Source organism: Biomphalaria glabrata, chromosome 12, assembly GCF_947242115.1.
Source record: "Biomphalaria glabrata chromosome 12, xgBioGlab47.1, whole genome shotgun sequence".
NCBI lineage: Eukaryota > Metazoa > Mollusca > Gastropoda > Planorbidae > Biomphalaria > Biomphalaria glabrata.
This window is the reverse complement of record NC_074722.1, coordinates 10142067-10161649: the sequence shown is the minus strand read 5'-3', so window position 1 is coordinate 10161649 and position 19583 is coordinate 10142067. Positions and strand designations below refer to the sequence as shown.

At 33.8% G+C, this 19583-nt stretch overlaps 1 protein-coding gene and 3 long non-coding RNA genes across 4 annotated transcripts; 2 read left to right on the top strand and 2 right to left on the bottom strand.

The window, feature by feature from the left end:
• Positions 1-910: 910 nt before the first annotated feature.
• On the bottom strand, positions 911-18038 carry LOC106070275 (uncharacterized). Its single transcript, XM_013230121.2, has 2 exons — positions 17559-18038; positions 911-1319 (listed from the first exon to the last, which is right to left on the bottom strand). The coding sequence occupies exons 1-2, from the start codon at positions 17850-17852 to the stop codon at positions 1215-1217; spliced, it is 399 nt and encodes a 132-aa protein (XP_013085575.2). The 5' UTR covers positions 17853-18038; the 3' UTR covers positions 911-1214.
• Positions 2616-4542, top strand: LOC129922093 (uncharacterized). Its single transcript, XR_008774104.1, has 3 exons — positions 2616-2776; positions 3778-3868; positions 3992-4542. It is a non-coding gene; the product is annotated as an uncharacterized LOC129922093 (long non-coding RNA).
• On the bottom strand, positions 4555-6713 carry LOC129922094 (uncharacterized). The gene is made up of 2 exons (XR_008774105.1): positions 6469-6713; positions 4555-4997 (listed from the first exon to the last, which is right to left on the bottom strand). It is a non-coding gene; the product is annotated as an uncharacterized LOC129922094 (long non-coding RNA).
• On the top strand, positions 7673-10714 carry LOC129922095 (uncharacterized). The gene is made up of 3 exons (XR_008774106.1): positions 7673-8962; positions 9313-9381; positions 9745-10714. It is a non-coding gene; the product is annotated as an uncharacterized LOC129922095 (long non-coding RNA).
• Positions 18039-19583: the final 1545 nt, after the last annotated feature.

The following is a 19583-nucleotide window of genomic DNA, read 5'->3' as shown; positions in this document are numbered from 1 at the left end:
TTTTTTCCTAAAATAAATCTGTTTTTTTCTGCTACTAAATCTGTCACTATTGACCTCAATAGTGTGCCGTCTACGTGAAAGAAAGGGAAAGATGGAAGAGTACCCATTGTTATCGAATGTCGTACATACAGTTAGTTCTTAAAGAACAGGCCGGTTGGTCGAATGCAGTAAAAGGTCGAGTTTTATGTCTCAAAGACCAGGGTTTGAAAAATGCTGGACGCTAAGAGAGAATTTTAAAATGTCCTTTGGTTGACCGAGCAGTGCACGGACCATCTAATGGCTGCCAAACTGCTTTAGTTTGTATTTGGCAAAAGAAACTAAAAAAACATAATGCAACTTTCAAAATGACTCATACACCTTGTAGTTAAACCTTTGCGTAACCTGTATAGTAAATAGAAAGATAAAAAAACAACACAACTATACATGTACTGTAATCAGGGCCGAGAAAAGTGTAGTGTTAGACTTAATGGCCGCCCATGGCATCACCTTTAAAGGAGGACCCCTAAAAAATAGTCATCAACAATGACTAATTGTGCAAAATTTCTACAACGACCAACCGCCTTTACTTTTCGCCGACTAATGTCAGGTACTCTATAGATCTGGGTGGAATCAGAGGCGCCCTAAAGATCTTGAAATTCAAAATACCAGTCTTCGAGATTTAAATCCAGGATTTTCGGGGGGCATCCACATTTAAAAAGAGATCAAAATTTTAAACAAAATATGCAGATTGAACATAAGAAACTTCACAAATACATACTTTTAGATTTAGTAATAGTAAGTGCATTTATGTTGAAGCTTGAAGAGAAAATGGGCCTCCCCGAAATTCCGGCCCAGGGCCTTCACATACTAAAATCTGGCACTGACTATACTACATACAATAAATGTACAATGTTTATTGTAAACAAAAAAATTGTTTGTTTCAATATTTTATTGGGTTATACTTTTTGTTTAAATACTTTAGGACCTGACACGAAGTTCGTGTCCAAAGATCCGGGTATATCATTGACTAATTTATAACATTTCGTCACTTGATGTTCTACTGGAGCAGTTTCTCTCTTGACTTTATCTACATTGTTTTCTTCCCTGAGTTTAGTGCTTTAAAAAAAACAACGATGAATCACTTGAGTTAATCTGTTCAGAGTTGGCAAGGCATCTAAAGTCTGGTCAGATTCTGCATTGAAGTGTGAAGGTCGGAGGCACCAATCAGCGTGGAGTTAGTGATGCACTTGTCGAATGAACCAAATGATGGCGCAGATGACGAGAAAGGAGACGACTGTGTCGTACGTGTTCAAGTAGATGAAGGGGATCTTCCGCTTGCTCTGTGGACACACACACACAATGTTTATGTAACATCTTATTACGATCTTATCTTCTCTTATATTTTACAGACGTTACTTCAAACAAGAAGATAATTACGTCCAACGCATTTCATGTGTCAATCTAGTCATGCATGTTAATCAGTGACTTAAACTCCGCCAAGTCGTTGGTTTTCCTGGCTCAGGCAACCCATTCCATTCCATTAATAGGATGGCTGCCTGGTCGTGCGGTTTGCGCGCTGGACTGTCGTTCGGACTTATCGATGGTCCCGGGTTCAAACCCGCTCCCATCCCCCGTCGTCCTGCGGGAGGTTTCGACTAGGAAGTAATTATCTTCAACTCTGAAGGAACATTCGAAATAAGTAAAACATGAAACAAAACATTTTACATTCTCTAATAGCTTTTGGGAAGAAGGGGCACTTATATGAATTTGTCTTAGCATATTGAAGAAGAAATGTGGCTCTACCTTTGTCTCTTTCTGGGTATTTTAGTGGGTTTTGTTTTTCTGTTTGTAAATTTTAGAACAGTAATTAGTAATTTTATGTATTATAGTAATTTATTTTTTATTCTTTTGTTCTGAAGTGTCTCTAACCATGGAACTATACTAATGGAACACCAGCTTCGAGATTTTATGATCAGAGTGCCGTCGCGCATCTTTTTTCGCGCACCATACCAATTTGAAAAATCGATGAGGATGCCAAAGAAGAAATTTACTCCGAGAGCCACTTGGATTGACCTTCATTGAGAGTAAAACTTCCCCACACTATATTTTATTAGATCTGTAAAAACTTTAGCCATTTTCTGACTATCTGATAAAATAGATACAATTTCCCTGAATAATGGATCGTCACAAAAGATTTTTTTTTAAGGCCACTTCGTTAAAATAGGTGTTTCCAGTACTTCCTCATTTGGGTATTTTACACAAAATCTGGAATTTTTTTTATGTACATGTCATTTTTATCATCTGTCCCGCGCAACCAAACCATCCACTTTTCCCGGTCACCAATGTTCTTAACAAGATATCAAGAGAGAGAGAGGCTGGTCCATTATTTGCGTAGTCCAGCCAGCTTTTTTTTTTTTCGAAAACCTTTTTTCGTTCTCTCTCATGAAGGATATGTTTTGAAAATTAGTCTTACAAAATACAATGGACCTCATTCACCGAAACGTACGGTCACGTGACAACCATCAACTATTCACTTGTGTGTATAGAATAGTATAGATTAGTACTGGAAAGATGGGGAAGCAATGCGTTGCATTTGACTAATAATTATGAACATAAAAAAGAATGGGAAAAAAAAAAAAAAAAAAGGTTTTCACCGTTTTCCTGTGAACAATCCAAAGCTATGTAAAGAATGAATGGGTTGTCAAACTGAAACGAAAAAACTTCACTGCAAGTGTACACTCTGTAATATGTTCAGAGCATTTTGAGGAGGACTGTTTTATTTACCAGCCTTTTACAAGTAAGTAGATAGATCTATAATCTATAGAATCTAGATCTAATCTATATTTATATTCTAGATCTAGAAGTATTATACTAATATAATAGTAGTACTACTACTAGTAGTAGTGATACGATGATATTTAAGTCTTTGACAAGTAGGCATAGAAAAAAATGGCCTAGATCTACATTTCTAAATTCTACATGATAAGAATCTAGATTGACTAGATCTATATAAGTCTAGAGAATCTAGATCTAGACAAAATAGTTTAAAATATTAATTAGATCTAGTAATCTAGATTATTCTAGTTTATTCTAGATCTACTCAAATCTATAGCCTACTGTATAAAACTATAATCTGAATCTGTAGACCTATTCTACTATTCTAGACTAGAGTCTAGAACTCTAGACTTTCTAGACCTAGATCTATATTTTTTATATTCTAATTCTATTAAATTTACAATCAGAATTAGATCTAGACCTAGATTTTTAAATCTGATTATTATTCAAAGTTTATAAATTAAATTTAAAGAGCATGTAAATAATAAAACAACTAGTCTAGATAGAATATTTCATATTTCTAGATTAGACTAGTGTCATTAGTGACTAGACTAGAAATTAGTAGAAGTAGATCTACTAGTAACTAGATGGATCTAGTCAATCTATAGAATAAGATATAGACTATAGAATTCTATTAGCGTTGATTCGACTTTAAATAATACTAAACAGCCTATTATTATTGCTATTAATATTTGCTAAATTCTGATCTAGTTACAATCTAGTACGGTAGTAGTATATTAAATATCAACTTAGATTCCTACAAGTAGGAAAAAAATAGTGGATCTAATGTTAATATTTAATCAGTAGGCCTCCCTATTCATATGTATTATTAGGTTTATATGGCTTATTTTCAGATGGTATATAGATCTATAGGTCTAGTAACTTTCATGTAGATTATTTTGAAAAAAAAAATAATTTTGTTTTATAACTAATATACATTATATTATTATATATTCCATTTAGATCGCAGACTTCTAAAGCCTGGTGCTGTGCCGACCAAGTTTTCTTTTTCCAAAAGTACACCAAGCCGAGAAAAGACCAAATATGAATTTAGGTAAATGTTTTGAAATATCTAAGTACCGGTAATTATGTTTTACATTTTTTTTATCTTAATTGTAAATATTTTTATGATGATCATGTTTGACTGTACACGTAAATATATTTTGTTTCCTTTTAGACAACCTCTTTTACCCCAGGACACCACCATTGAGGAGAAGACTAGAGATGTCACTGTACAAACTAATGAAGATTTTATTACAGATCTTCTAAAGAGGGTAAATACTTTGGAACCAGGCAGAAGTTGCTCAGTTGAAATTGTGTTATGACTCTTTGAAACTAAAAGGAGATAACTTTCTTTGTTTAAGTAGCTGTTTAGAAGACAAATTATTGTTATGACTTATGAATTTTAGCAACATTTAAATTTAAAATTGGTGTGTATATATTTTATTAATATTTATTAATATAAACTTTTTTTATTATGTACTTCTACAGATCAGTGCCCAAAAATATTAAATATTATTTCCTTATTTATATAGTTTTCCTCTTACAATGTTGTTACTTTGGTTTATTATGACTTATCAATTTTTCTCTGGCAACTTGAAATAATTGGTGTGCACATTTTATTAATATAAGCTTGTTTATTTCATGTTTAAAATTTGTATATATGTATATATTTTTAGTAATAATATCAGCTTCCTTGTGTACAATATACTTTTCACATCATTCAATAAAATAATACACTTATAAAGAAACAAAGACTTTATTTTGCTATGACAATGTATCATATCTATTTAAATGAACTACAAAATGAATCGCAAACATCACAAAGCTAAAAAAATATAGATGGTAATGGTATAGTTCTGTCATAGAAGACAATGTCCGAGGTTAATCTTTTAGGATCGGCTTGTAGAACTGAAAATATAGGAGTGTTCTGAGGTAAGGCAGCCAAAGCAGACATTGAAACACTGGTATCAAAATTTTGTAGACCAGTCTTATCACAGCTAAAACTATCCTTCATTCTCTGAGGCTTTGGGTGCAGGTTGATGCTATGTCTGAATTTTGTCTGTTGGTGCTGCATACATTTCTTTTTTGCTATAGTCTTCTAGAGCAGACAGAAGACCAAAAAGATGTTTACAACAGGCGGGCTTGCAACCCCCTGCACACTGACACTCTCCTTCAATGACCTGAAAGAATAAATTTTTTTTTTTTAATTAATAAATACATATATTAATGCATTAAATGTTTTAAAATTAATAGGTGTGCATAGACTAATTTTATAAACCCCCCACGCACAGGTTGTAGATTATGCCCACTTCGCATACCTCTTGCACTGCCTCTGAATATATGATTTCTAATTTAAACTAAATCTATAATGTAGATAAAATGTAGTAGACATCTAGATTTATCAGTTTAGAATTATATTGGATCCTACAATGTTCATGACTTAAATTGTGTTAATTAGATTATAAATCTTGTCACTCTATTCTAGGTGATAAGTAAATGCTATATATATATATCTTGAATTCTAGAACTAGCCTTATTCCAGAAATAATCTCTAGAATCACTTTAGACAAGTGTTTCTCAAAATGTGTTCCGCAGAACCTTACGCCTGAATAAGTGTTCCATGAACTACTGGAATAATTAATTAGTAGGCTACCATGTGAATAAATCTTTTAAAAAAAATAAGAAAAGTTTTCCGCTAAATACTCATAGTGTGCGAAGTGTTCCGTTTTGAAGGAAAAGGTTTGGGAAACACTGCTCTAGACAATCTAGACTAGGACTATAAGTATAGATCTATATATAGCTAGATCTAGTAAAGAAGGTCTTAACTACAATAAAGAATTACATAGCATAGGCCTCTAATTCTATATATATCTCAAAGTAATCTAGATCCAGGTAGATCTAGAGACTATATTACTAGCTATATTTATAATATATATGTTATTATTTATAATGTAGATCTATTACATAATTAATAAATTAGTAGATCTATAATCATACATTTTCAACATTTCTAAATTTTCAAAGATCAATTCACAGGACCAGATCTAGGTCTAGATTAAAATTATAATATTATAGATTTAGAGACTATTAGAGATCTAGTTGTTGTTTGTTTTTTTTTTACTAGTTTAGATCTAGAATCTAAATCTAGATGTTCTAAGTTTGATCTATCAACTTAAGTTAATCTTGTGAGTCTAAGTCAGTCTAGAGTACGAGAGTCTACAGCAAGATCTAGATGTATATTTATATTAGATCTAGAAGCTAGTCTATCTAAAAAAAAATCTAAATTAGATAGAGCTAAGTAGATCTAGATAGTTACTAAATTCTAGAATTTCTATCTAGACTAGTCTAGAGTCTAGATCTAAAAGTCTAGTAGATCTAGACTCTAGACTAGAAGTCACTAGATTTGACTAGATCTAGAATCTAGTCATAATAGTGCCTGGTATTCTATTCTAGATCTAGACCTAGTAGTTAGGCCTAACTAATCAGTTAAATAAGTCAATAAGTACTAGACTCTAGATCTAGTCTTTAACTTTAAGTAAGTAGATTGACTAATCTAGACAGATCATAGATCTATAGCTATACTGTATAGATCTAGTTATCTAGACTAGTCATAGATTCTATGAAATCTATGGTAATTTAAAAAGAGCTTACCTTTCCATTGTAGCTAATCACTCCAGTAACATTGTAATTAAATTACGTGTCTGTAATCATTTTCACATGCATATGCTGCATTTATAACATCGCAATATTCTAACAAGTTAACAAAAGTAAAATTTACAAGCAAGAGTGGTTTTCTAACAATAGATTCCATGTTGGTGTCTAGATTAAACTGATGGTTGTCACGTGACTTGAGGGGTGTTTGTTTACGATTGGTGAATGAGGTCCATTCCAAACCAACTCATGCTGTTATCGTCTTTTCGCAGTATTGAGCAGTCATCCTTTTTGCTAGCCAGAGTGTTAATTGGCAAAAGTGAAAAATTCATTTGTTTAATTTTTTAAAGTAAATATTCTTAACTATATCTTTTATATAATAATATATTTTTAAAATAATAATCTTTTATATAGACATGCTTTAATAGATCTAATAAATGATTAACTCGGACCTACCAATATGGGTATATAAATACTTAAATCTGGGTATTTAAAATTTCGAATGCGAATTTTTTAAAAACCGAACTTAAAAATAGATCTAGATCTCTTGTATAATATCTAGAATAATATAGATCTAGATCTACAACACCTAGACTAAAGTTAAAGACTAAGGTCTAGATTTATTTAACGTTTTAAAAAAAAATCAATAGATCTAATATAGACAGTCATGAGATCCACTCTATTTTATCTAGATCTAGACCATACATGAGATCAATAATTGTCAATATGAATATTTATAGATCTAGTCTAGATCTATCGATCATCTAGTCTGTCTAGTAGATATACATCTATATATACTAATATAGCTATACTTATACACTTTTACAGTTTATGAGTATACTCATACGAGTCATACTGGCTATACTATAGTATAGACACTATAGTTAGTATAGTTAATACTTTTTAATAGTAGATCTATCAATTCTATCTAAATCTAGACTTCACTTTCACATCACATTCACACGATTATTGATACAGACAGTGAATGAAACGAATGCAGTGGTTATACTGATTATACTTAAAGTGACGATACTACTTATAGATCTACCAGTTGATAAACATCATCATCATAGATAATAATCTACATCTATAATCATAGTGCCCTTTATTTAGTCAATATAATCAAGTCAAGATAATGGAACGTAAACTCGAAGGTTTAATACAATAATATGGTATGAGTCTATGAGTTTATATAGTATAAGATCTAATTATTTTGTTACTTTGTATGTGACAGTATGTCAATGTCTCAATTAAAATAATTAATATCATCAGCCATATCATTTTAAATATTTAAAAAGTAGACATAGATTTTTATTATATTATAAATAGATAGAGATTAGATCTAGATCTACATATAATTTTACAAACTTTAGAAATGATTGATTTTATTTTTAATTGATAAGCCTTCTAGACTAGATCTAGCATCTCTAGCTAGACTCTAACATGTAGATTGTAGATCTTTGAATTGGATCGATATTCACCTTCCTAAATTGTCTCTAAAGTCTGTAGCTGATTTGAGAGGCCCAACGAGTCTATTAGTACTCTGTCTCTTGATCTATCTAGTAGGCCTACTAAGCTAGTGCATTAGCCATAGTGTAGTCAAATCTTGACAACTAGTCTTCTAGATCTAAGCTTCTAGAATAATTAGATCTAGATCCAGTTTAGATTTAGAATATACAAGTTTTTACTACCTAAAATGCTAAATCTACTGATCTAAATTCTAGATATATAGATCCAGTTCAGATTAGGAATATAAAAATATTCCACTAGCTAAAATTCTAAATCTACTGATCTATACTTAATATGTTAGATATTATATGACATCTACAAAAATTATTATTAAGATATAATTATAGATTCTAGACTAGTTATATATGTACATAAAATATATAAATAAAAGATAAAATTTATGCAGGCCTAGGTCCCATAAATTTATAATTGATCCAGATCTATCAGTAAAAGTTACCTTCGATTGGCAGTTTTACCCAATCTAATCTATACAAGACAATTTATAATCCATGCCTTGCCTACACCCCATATATATTAAATAATAGTTTCCATTCCATGCCATACCCAGACCCATGAGTTCATGAAATAATAAATGATGTGGTGTCAAGTTGGATCTATTCCCTGAAATTCAGTACTTTAATATAAAACTCACATATCTAGTTAATTATTTGCTATGACACTCTGATAAACTTGGACTTGTGTGATACATATATGTTTCTTATCAGATTTAATTAATGAAGTTTTGGTGCATTTTAACCAGTAATAAGGCTACAAAAGTAGCATCAGGTGTATTCTAACCATTGGTATTTTTCCTGGCAACATTTCTATTCTAGTCTGTGATAAATTATAAATAAAAAAAAATGTTTGTAATGTTTCAGTTATTAACAAGTAGAACCATGGCAACCAGTTCTGATGATGTACCAGAATGGCTCAAGGATCATACTTATACTATTTCTACTCTCTGGGCATCCATTCGATATTTAATGTAAGTACTACTATACAATTTTTATTTTAGTTATCTAATAGATATTTTATGAATTGTGTGATTTTCATGGTCAAGCAACATCCAAATATCTGGGATGGAATTTAACATTTTTCTCTAGTTTTTTTTTTTATTTATAACACTCTTAAGCACATTCATCTTTCATGAATGCCTAATATACCTTGGCTGTTGTGCAGGCCATTCCTTTACAATAAACTGTTAGATGAAATTAGGCAAAATTGTCTGATAATTTGTATGTTTGATACAACAACGTTTTCAATTTAATAATATTATTTTTTAATTTTAATGTTTTCAAAAGAAATTAACCAATATGCCTAATTGTATAATTACAGTTATGTTTGGAAATGCAAGAAAAAGGCATGCATTCCTAAAAAGTCAATGATTGGTTGCACCTCTTTAAGGTAAGGTACTGCAATTTTTCCCTATGTACTTTTCTCATAAGCTGAAGTACTTGTATTTTTGAAAAACTAGTTTTCCATGAAAATGTAAATCATAATATATGTTATAGTTGCTTTTAGATTAGTTCAATGTGCATCAAATTAACTGAACATCTGCTTTCACCTATAGTAATAATTCATAACTATTAAGGTCAGGGCCATGTCTACACATTAACGCAGTAGCTCTTTTTAGGTACAGACTATTTTTAGAATGGCAAAATTATATAACTATACTTAATAACATATATACGTTTAGCATGGTCAACACATATGTCACACATATTTTTTATTTTTTTTTTTAATCCTTTTATTTATTTTTATAACTAGATAACTTCCTGTTATGAGAAAAGATGAGATTCTTGGACTCTTGCATAGCACCACCAGAAAGGAAAATCCCATCATGTTGCAAAATAAAAGTCTTGGACCAATTTTAATTTAAGATATATATATTATACTGTAAGCTGTATACATATTTATGTATATCCTGTCATTCAGCCAACAGGTTTGGATTTAGTATTTCCTTAAATCTGTTTGATATTGTACTTGAAAACTATTAATCTGAGCCCCATTAAAACAAGAGGGAGTGCAGTGGATGAGTGGTAAGGGAAATTTTACTTTTTTAAAATTAAAATAAGAATCTAACAAAAGTAAACATATAAAATATGGTGCATTCTCCTTAAAACTAAAACCTGGTGCAAAAGTTTAAAATGTTGGCAAAAAAAAAGCAACATCAATTAAATATTCTTAATTCCCTTTGCAAAACTTACTGAGAAGAACATGCATGTTGTTCCCTCATAAGTTTCTTGACAGAGGAAATCTTGTTTATATTAGATTTGAATTAAGCAAATTAAGAAAAAAATTATAATCATTATTTCATATGGTTTTATCTAAACCTTATGAATTATTTTTCAGTTATAAGTATATTGAAATGAATGGATAATCATGAAATCGTTAAATAATTGCTGCTATCATTCCATTGACTAAAGAACCATAATTTTTTTAAAAATTAATTTCAAAATGATTTTTTTCAAGCAGAGTTCACATAGATCTTGAGTGAAATTTTTCTTTTTTTGACTAATGCTTCAATTTTATTGTATCATTAGTTTTTTATTTTTATTACCCAGAATATTTTAAAAATGAGTACACTATTTTCATGTAATAATGTAACTTGGTATTCACACATCAAAATACGCTATAATCTTTAGGCCATATAGATTTGTATAAATATAAATTAACTTGCTTAAATACATTGTAAATGTATATTGTTTGGATAAGAATAAAGTTTTTCTGTAGACAATTATTGTTCATGATTTGTTGATGCTCCTGCTTAATAAATTATATATACAGGTCATTAGTTTTAACACACTACTGACACAAGAAAAACTGGTCGCCCCCACTTCCATTACATAGATGTAATAAAACGTGACCTCAAATCAGTGAACATCAATACTGACAATTGGGAAGACATAGCTTTAGACCGCAACAGATGGAGAGACAGTGACCAAGAAAGCTATGGACAGTGAAAGTACATAGGTCTCAGCTCAGGAAGAAAAACGTACAGTCCGAAAAACGGCCAGCTCCTCTACCACCGAAGCAAAAGCCACCTTAACCTGTGCTATCTGTTGACGGAAGTGTCTCCAAAATAGGGCTCCACAGCCACAGGAGGAAGTGTGCTCTGAGATGAAACCTTAGTCTTTCTACGACTGAAGGAGGCCAATGATGACGATACAGGTCATTAGTTTTAACACGTCTGATAATAAATGACAGTACAAGTTATTGAATGAAAATTTGTCATCATTTCAGGTGCTTTAGGCTTACATCAATGTGAGGTACCAGTACTTTGATTGTGTCATATAATAACAATTTAAAGCAACATTTTGAAATGAATAGTGTGTAGAATTGACAGTAAATACATTTAAGTGATGGGCTGTGATCTGCATGAATTGAGAGCTGATCATGTATTGAATTTGTGTTTTTGATCTTTACTTCAAGTAAATGTTAATGAACAATTAATTTTTAATGAATAAATACCGGTAATTTAAAAATAAATACAAAGAAACCATAAACATCTACTTTAGTTTAATAATTTTTTTTCATCAGAACAGAATTTCCAACTTAGCATTCTTAAAATAAAATATAATTTATTTAGAGTAGTCAGAACACAAAATCATAGTTTTGAAATTCAGTAAATTAAGTTTTAGAAGCTGTGATCTCTTATAAACATTTGTATATAGGCTACACACAATTTAATTTTTTTTTTTCATCAAATTGCAGGAACTAGTACATGTACTTATGCATATTTGACAATAAAAAACCTTAGTCAATGAAATAGTAATACTAGTAAATGAGATAAAAGTAAACTAAATATCATCAATGCTATTGAAGCCACACTTGTTTCTTTTTATCTTGTTTGGTGGACTGCAATTAAAGTTGCTATTAATTTTACTGATTGTCTTAGCTGAAATGCCAGTGTCGTCTCTTTGAATCCTAAGCTTATTTTCTTGGTTAATGGAAGTCCAGATGTTTGGAGTTTCACTTTAAACACCTATATATTCCGAAATGGCCTTCCGATAGGCAAAACCTATTTGCCTAACATGTCATATGCACATAAAGAGGTACCACAGAAATGCTTTAAAGACAAGCTTAGGCGCCAACTTGCTTTAACTCACATAGAATAAGAGATCACCTGGTTGCATACAGCTTCAGAACGAGACAGCTGGAGGTCACTTACAAAGGTGTGGTATACACCAATAAAAATTAATTGCCGATGGCAAAAAGAAAAAAACAACTGATTCTACCACAGGTGGACAATGGTTATGCCTGTGCTCAGTGTGGCATAATATGTAGGTCACAGCTGGGGCTGAGTAGCCACTGGAAACATAGCATTCCTCATAAGTCTTCGGAATCAAATACAAGCCTATCATTTTTGTAGAATAGTTTGTAGCTTCTGTAAATGCATGAAATGCCGTCACAAATGACACAAGTCCTCTGTGAGTTTGATGGATTATAAACATCTTACTTCTTTGCCTTATATTAAATGGTCCTTCTGTCTGTTCCACTAGGTACTTGCGTTTATCTAAATATCATTGATATATCGTAACATGTCATCAAAATAAAAACTAGAATCTCTGCAACTGGTTTACAAGTCAGAAGTCATCAATAACACTTGCCATTTAAAAAAACAATTTAGATTACTGATTAGTCAAATTAGTGACTGATTATTCGATTCATTTAGGCCTATAATTTTTTTTATGTGAATTCAAATATATAATGATCCTTTACACTTTGTGACTTTACTAGTAGATCTAGATCTATACTTTGGAGTAGACTTGTTTGTTGAGCTAAAGTCGGAAGTACACATTGAATTTTACTGTGATCTAGTAATCATCTAGTCAAATGTAGTGATCTACTAGTACTAGATCTAGATGTAGAGTCTAGTAGTAGAGAGAGTAGGCCTATCTGTCATATCGTGATCAGGACAGTAGGTGGCTGAAGTTTTATAAATCTATTCCATGACAAAAACCCTGGCTAGATTTAGATCTACTGGTCTAGACATCTAGATCTAACTAGAATAAAACTAGAAAACTGAATTAGAGAAGTAGCTTTCTGGATCTAGATCTAGAACTAGAATCTATATATTACTAATATTAGATCTAGTTGCGTCAAACGCTTAATTTTTGGTTGTTGTTTTTAATAAATGCACATAAAATACATTGTATTTTGGCAATAAAAATACCCAGTTGGTAGTCAAGTAATTCTAATAATTAATTAATGAATGACTCTATCAGTATTTGTTTTAGATCTATCAGATTCATATGACTTATTATTTATACTTATTTTATATCATTCGTCCAAGAAAATCTAGCTCTAGATCTATTTCATTTTAGATTAGGCTATAGTTGTTTTTTTTTTGTTTTTTTTTTTGTCATTTTATTTAGCTACAATATTATCAAGATTAACTTTTTCTTTGTTTCCCACGAGACGTGTATGCCTATAGCCTAGTCCTTTCGATAATAAAAAAAAAAACGATTAGAAATGCGTAGCTTGGAGTGTCAAAACTGTATTAGGCCTCCTATTTTTATTTCGTGCAATTTAGTATATCGTAACAAATACGCATTTAGCGGAACGGTAGACAGGTCTTCATCCAGATTTAGTGTAAATAAACCAAACACAGAAACACTGAAAGATTGTATTTTCGGAATTTAGATTCTATTTTTTGGAAAATAAGTGGCATTTTATAGGGTGATCGAAAAAAATAACTTTTGTGACGATCTCTTATTCAGGGAAATTGTATCTATTTTATCAGATAGTCAGAAAATGGATAAAGTTTTTACAGATCTAATAAAATATAGTGTGGGGAAGTTTTACTCTCAATGAAGGTCAACCCAAGTGGCTCTCGGAGTAAATTTCTTCTTTGGCATCCTCATCGATTTTTCAAATTGGTATGGTGCGCGAAAATAGATGCGCGACGGCACTTCGACTCTCTTTGTCTTTGTAAAAAACTCGAAGCTGGTGTTCCATTAGTATAGTTCCATGCTCTAACTATGTGATTTTACTAATGATATTGTTAGGCGCTTCCTCGTTGTTTAATGCATACAACCAAACGGAGGCAACACTTAACGTAATCCAATAACACCGGCGAAAGGCCGAACAATCAATAGAAGTTAGTCGACGCTGACACTGGACAAGAAGTTTAATAACAATGAAGGGAACCGTCGAATGTCAGCTCACTCTCTACGTTCGTAAGAAGCTTCTTATCTCTAAGTCGTCCTAGAAGTGGACCAAGTCTGTTCACATCGGCTGAAATTACCTTTTGCCTAAAACTTATGCTTGTTTTTAATGGTCACGCCATTGTCTCTAAGTCAAAACTTCCCCTATTTAAGAAACAAATAATCGTGCCATAATAATATTATTATTATCAACATCATTGTTGTTGTTTTTGGTCAGCACGTCTCCCCAGCTCCAATGTTGCTCTTTTGTGGATGTGAAGGGGGAACATTTTATCTGAGAGACTTGATCAACTGGAGGCGGAAGTAGGAAAACTGAATAGACTTGGCTCTGATGGTCTTCCATCAGAAGCTCTTTAAATTGGTTTGCTGCCCTCCCGAAAAGTTGAACAGACTTCTCCCCTTTATGCTGGGACGTCACCATCAGGTGACACTTACGACTGCTCTGATAACCATAACATTACTTTGCTGTCAACAGCCAGAATAAATCCTTGTTAGTTAGTATGCTCATTTACCTACTGCCCAAATCCCATAGTAAGCAATGTGCTCTCCGAAGGTCAATATTTTTATCGGACATAATGTTCGTTCATCCTAATGCTTGTAATTAAACATGCTTTCTTTTTCTTATTCTAGACTTTTTCTGATGGTGTAACATTTTGTAACAGTGTTTTTAAAATAAGCCAGTTCTCTTGTTCTAAGGGTCATATTATCAAATATTTTAAATCAGATCCTAAGTCTATAAAATAATTTTTAGCTTTTTCATTGCTGATAAGATATTGTGATAACTCTGGGAATAACGTAGATAGGGGTAGTGGTTTGTCATCCGACACATATTACCTAGGGCTAGACGAGCGGTCAACCGTGATGCGGCGACGCTTCGAGTAAGATCTATTGTGAACACTATTTAGGCAGTCACGTCTAGGGTCGAGCGATGTTTCGTCGGAGTTGAGAGGACTTTCGTGGGACCCTATATAAAGAACAGGAAGCGCGGTAGCTGTGTGGTTAAGCACTTGGCTTCCGAACCTGGGGTCCTAGGTTCAAATCTCTAGACACATGACACTCTGCGCGTTAACCGGTGTCCACAGAAACACATGACCTTAACATCATCTACCATATAGATCGCAATGTTTGAAAGGGGAACTTTACTTTGATAATGATTCGGATGGAACCCTATGCAATTCCGGGACGAAGCGGAGAGGCCAGTATAATTTGATACAGCGATCGTCAAGGTCGAGAGATGTTCCGTCGGATTTGAGGAGGCTTTCGGTGGGATCCTATATAAAGAACAGGAGGCGTGGTGGCTGAGCGGTTAAGCACTGGGCTTTCGAACCTGGGGCCCTGGTTTCAAATCTCAAGACAAATGACACTCTGCTCGTTAACCTGGCCACAGAAACAGATGACCGTAACATCATCTGCCCTATAGATCGTAAGGTTTGAAAGGGGATGGAACCCAGTGCAAGTCCCGGACGAGGCGGAGAGGCCAGTATAGTTTGATACGGCGGTACAACAATTGATACAGCGGTACAACAATTGATGCGGCGGTACGGTTATCAATGGTGAGGCTTTTGTAACAGTCAGTGTGACGTGTTTCCAATAGTACACTATTGGTTGTTGATTTATCGGACATTAAAGTGTAACGTTATTTTTGAGCCCTGAGTTCTTTGAGTTGGTAGTGTCGAGTGGTTCAGTTTCCAGAGAGCTAGGATAGTGAGATTCGTTACTAGCCTGCTGTAATAATTAACTAACGGGGATGATCGATTTAATATATAACAACAGAACGAATACATTTAAAATTCTATAGTTTTGTACCGAGACCATTTGGCATAGCAATTTATTTTTATTTACTTTATTTTCAGGTGGATGAGTAGTTAAGCGCTTAGCTTCTGAACCAGGGACCCCGTCTTCGAATCCTGGTGAAGACTTGGGTTTTTAATTTCGGGATTTTTGAGCGCCTCTGAGTCCACACAGCTATAATGGCTATCTGACATTAATTGGGGAAATGTAAAGGTGGTTGGTCGTTGTGATGGCCACATGACACTCTTGTAAACCGTAGGCCACAGAAACAGAAATCATCTGCTCTATAGATCGCAAGGTCTGAGAGGGGAACTTTACCCTTAATTTTTACTTTTAATTTTTACTTTACTTACACTACTGTTTCTAGATCTAGCAAATTGTAATTCCAAGATCTTCTATGTAACAACCCATGACAACAATGCGAAAAGGAAACACAACTTCTAAATTTAACTTTGTTGTTAGTTTTTATTTAGGTGTGAGATGTTTATCCAAAGCTGATCTCCTGGTTGCTGTTTATAAACGGACCATCTGCTCTAAGAAGAGTAGTTTCACATGTCGTCAATGGTGTGATAGGCCTGTATAAGCCAGATTCCATTGAAGTAACAATCTAACAACAAGTTTTACTCATACACTTTTCAAGGTAAATTCTGTTAAAGTTTCTTTCTCAGGGGCGTAGCTAGGAATTTTCCATCATTTGGGGGAACGGGAGGCTTAACCTCTTTGGGGGCCCCTGCATTTTGCGTAATACCTTATATTTAATGTAAAAAAAACCCCCACTAATTTTGGGGCCCCGTCAAGTAGGGGCCCGGGGGTATTTTCAAATTCTTCCCCCTCCTTCCCCCACCCTAGCTACGCCACTGTTCGTTCTTATACGTTTTCTTAATAAATAGTTCTAGGCCTATAGACATTTTCCTAAAGTGTTTTATAAGAGATCTACACGTTTGCTTGATGTAAATGTGTTCTAAATACGAGGAAGTTAGGATTAATATCTCATATGTTCGTTATATAGATCATATATTATGTGGTCGTCATATGGACCTTGTATTAAATGCCGTCTCTATAAATTTTAACATGAATTATCATTTAAAGCCAGATTGATTGTCTTTGGCTATCTGGCCTTATAATAGAAATATCATAATCAGCGGCTGCCTGGTCGTGCGGTATGCGCTCCGGGTGTGGTTCCGGGTTCGAACCCTGCGTAATGACGTCAACCGTGCAAGCAGGACGTTTGGATAAGACGTAATACTCTGTTTCCGAAGGAACGTCCTAAACTCACAAGTCAAGTAAATCAACGTGTAAAGCGTTATCATCATCATCATCACAATCATCATCCTACTCATCATCATCATGTAACACCATTAGAGTAATTGAAACCCTGCTGCTATGCATAGTGCATGTATGTCATCATACAGGTCGAGCATTTGTGATTTCCCAGACCTGTCGAGACGCATTTCAGCAAAGCTGATGCAATCGTTTATAGCCTAGAAGTGGAGAGTTTAAAGAGAAAAAAAAGACAGTTACCACAAAATCCCCAGTCATTCGTGAACATATTACGTAGATCTCTACAGATCTAGAGATTTAGGTTTTGATCTAGACTAGATTCGAGAATGTTGTACTCACCCTGCGAGTTCTGGCCAATTCACGCCTGTACCTCTCAAGTCGTGGGATGGGAGTATCTGGGTCCCCATCAACATTATCCTCTTTGTATTTCATCTTGTGGTGGGTCTCTTTGAGCTTGGCAGTAGTAGGATTGCAATCTTCCTCTTCTGAGTAATAGGCTGTGTTCACATTGTCCTCTTCTTTCTTTCCTTTGGCTTTCTTTCCTCCGGTAGATGTCTCTCTAGGGCTGAAGAAGTCACTAGACTTGGACTTAGATCTAGATGTGCCTTGCGAACTCGTGGTGGCTTTATCCATTTTGTTCCTTCTTCCAAATACGACTTCTGTTCTTTTTGTTTAAAGTTTTTTTTTTTAAATTAGATTAGATGTTGTCTTTTTTTTTTATTTTAGGAAGTCGTACAGGGAAGAACTGAACAATCTTCCTTTCTTTAGGGCTTCATTTTGATATTTTTTATTTTTTTTTCTAAATTTCTCCAGGAAGTGACGATGCAGTTTTAAAGTTTAATTTTTTTCATTGCAACTTTTGTTTTAATTCATTTGGGTTCAAGAGTAATATTTGATATTACAATCTTATGTTATCTTTAGATTTGCAGCTCTAAATAAAATAGAAAAAAAAAACAACAACAACATATACCTTTTTAAAAAGACAATACCTCCTTTTTACAACTTATAAAGAATAATCCACTCCGAAAGTGTGACTTGAACATAGGTATTGTATAAAATTCTAGAGGATAGGGTGGTGTTAGTCTGTATTGGGAACATATGGGAATTTCACAATGTTGCCAACAAAATTAGCAAAACATATTGAGCTACAAACGTGAGAGTATAGGAAACGTTGATTCTGCCAGGCTTAAATAACGAAACGAAATGTATCAAATCATCGCTTATCCTTTCCTTTATTCTTACCAGCGGATACACTAAAAAGCTAGTTAGTTGTAATTGTCTGCCATAGTTGAGCTGTTCTAATAAAGTTTTTAGTTTGCTGATAGTTGTTGATGTTCCCTTCTTACCTTCTCCAACAAACTTCAGGCTGCCTTCAGTAAGCTTCAGAGACGATGGATAAGCTTCACTCTTCTCCAGACTGCATTCAACATCACAAGCCCTCAATGTAAACCCCCAAGTAAATAAAAAGAATGGATGGACCAGAAATAGATAGCGAATAGATTCGGAAGCAGATTCCAGGTGGGCAAGATGTGGGGACAGATGGAGAGAGTCGCCAGAACTGAGACGCCTGGAAGAAGCCTGGACGGATCACAGAGATGAAATGCTGACGAGAGATGCATGATGGGTGGAAAGGGAAATAATTTTTCTTTTCGTCATCTAGCCAGTTTTTTTTTTTTTTTGCTGATGGTCTGTAAGTTCTTTTGTAGTCTGTGCCATGAAACAAAGTGATTTACTTCTCAGCTGCTCTGCACTGCCATACCTCTGTCTGTGGCATTTCATGGGACCATCTTTTCCTTTTGCAACTTCCTGTAGGACTAAAGAGGCCAATTCTTGATACACAGCTGCGGTCATAGGTTGGGCATATGTTATCACCAGGCACCGTTGCATTTACACCCTTGTTTCTACTACTGTTATGGTTATCATCTGCAATCCATCCCGAATTTTATACTCGCTTTCCATGTAGATCTATCCAGTGCCACTTTTTTCCCAACTGTTAGTGTCGTTTTTGAAGAGATTCACGTCGCGTTTGCATACACCAGTATACCGTAAACGTGGACGACCAGCGGATCTCCTGCATTCTGTTAGATCGCCATACAGAATGTTTTTATAAAGTCGACCTTGTGGCATTCTAGGAACGTGGTCAAGCGTCTGCTGCTGATAACACAGCGAATGTCCTGGCGAATGTCCTTGCTTCCTGCTCTTTGTAGCACTTCCTCATTGGTTATTTTATCTTGCCACCTTATTTTAAAGATCCGCCTTAGGCATCGGAGGTGGAAGATACAGACGTGGAGCATTCCAAAGGCGTATTACTTTCTATAGGTCTTTAATATATTTAGTATAATGACCCTTAAACTTGTAAAAGTT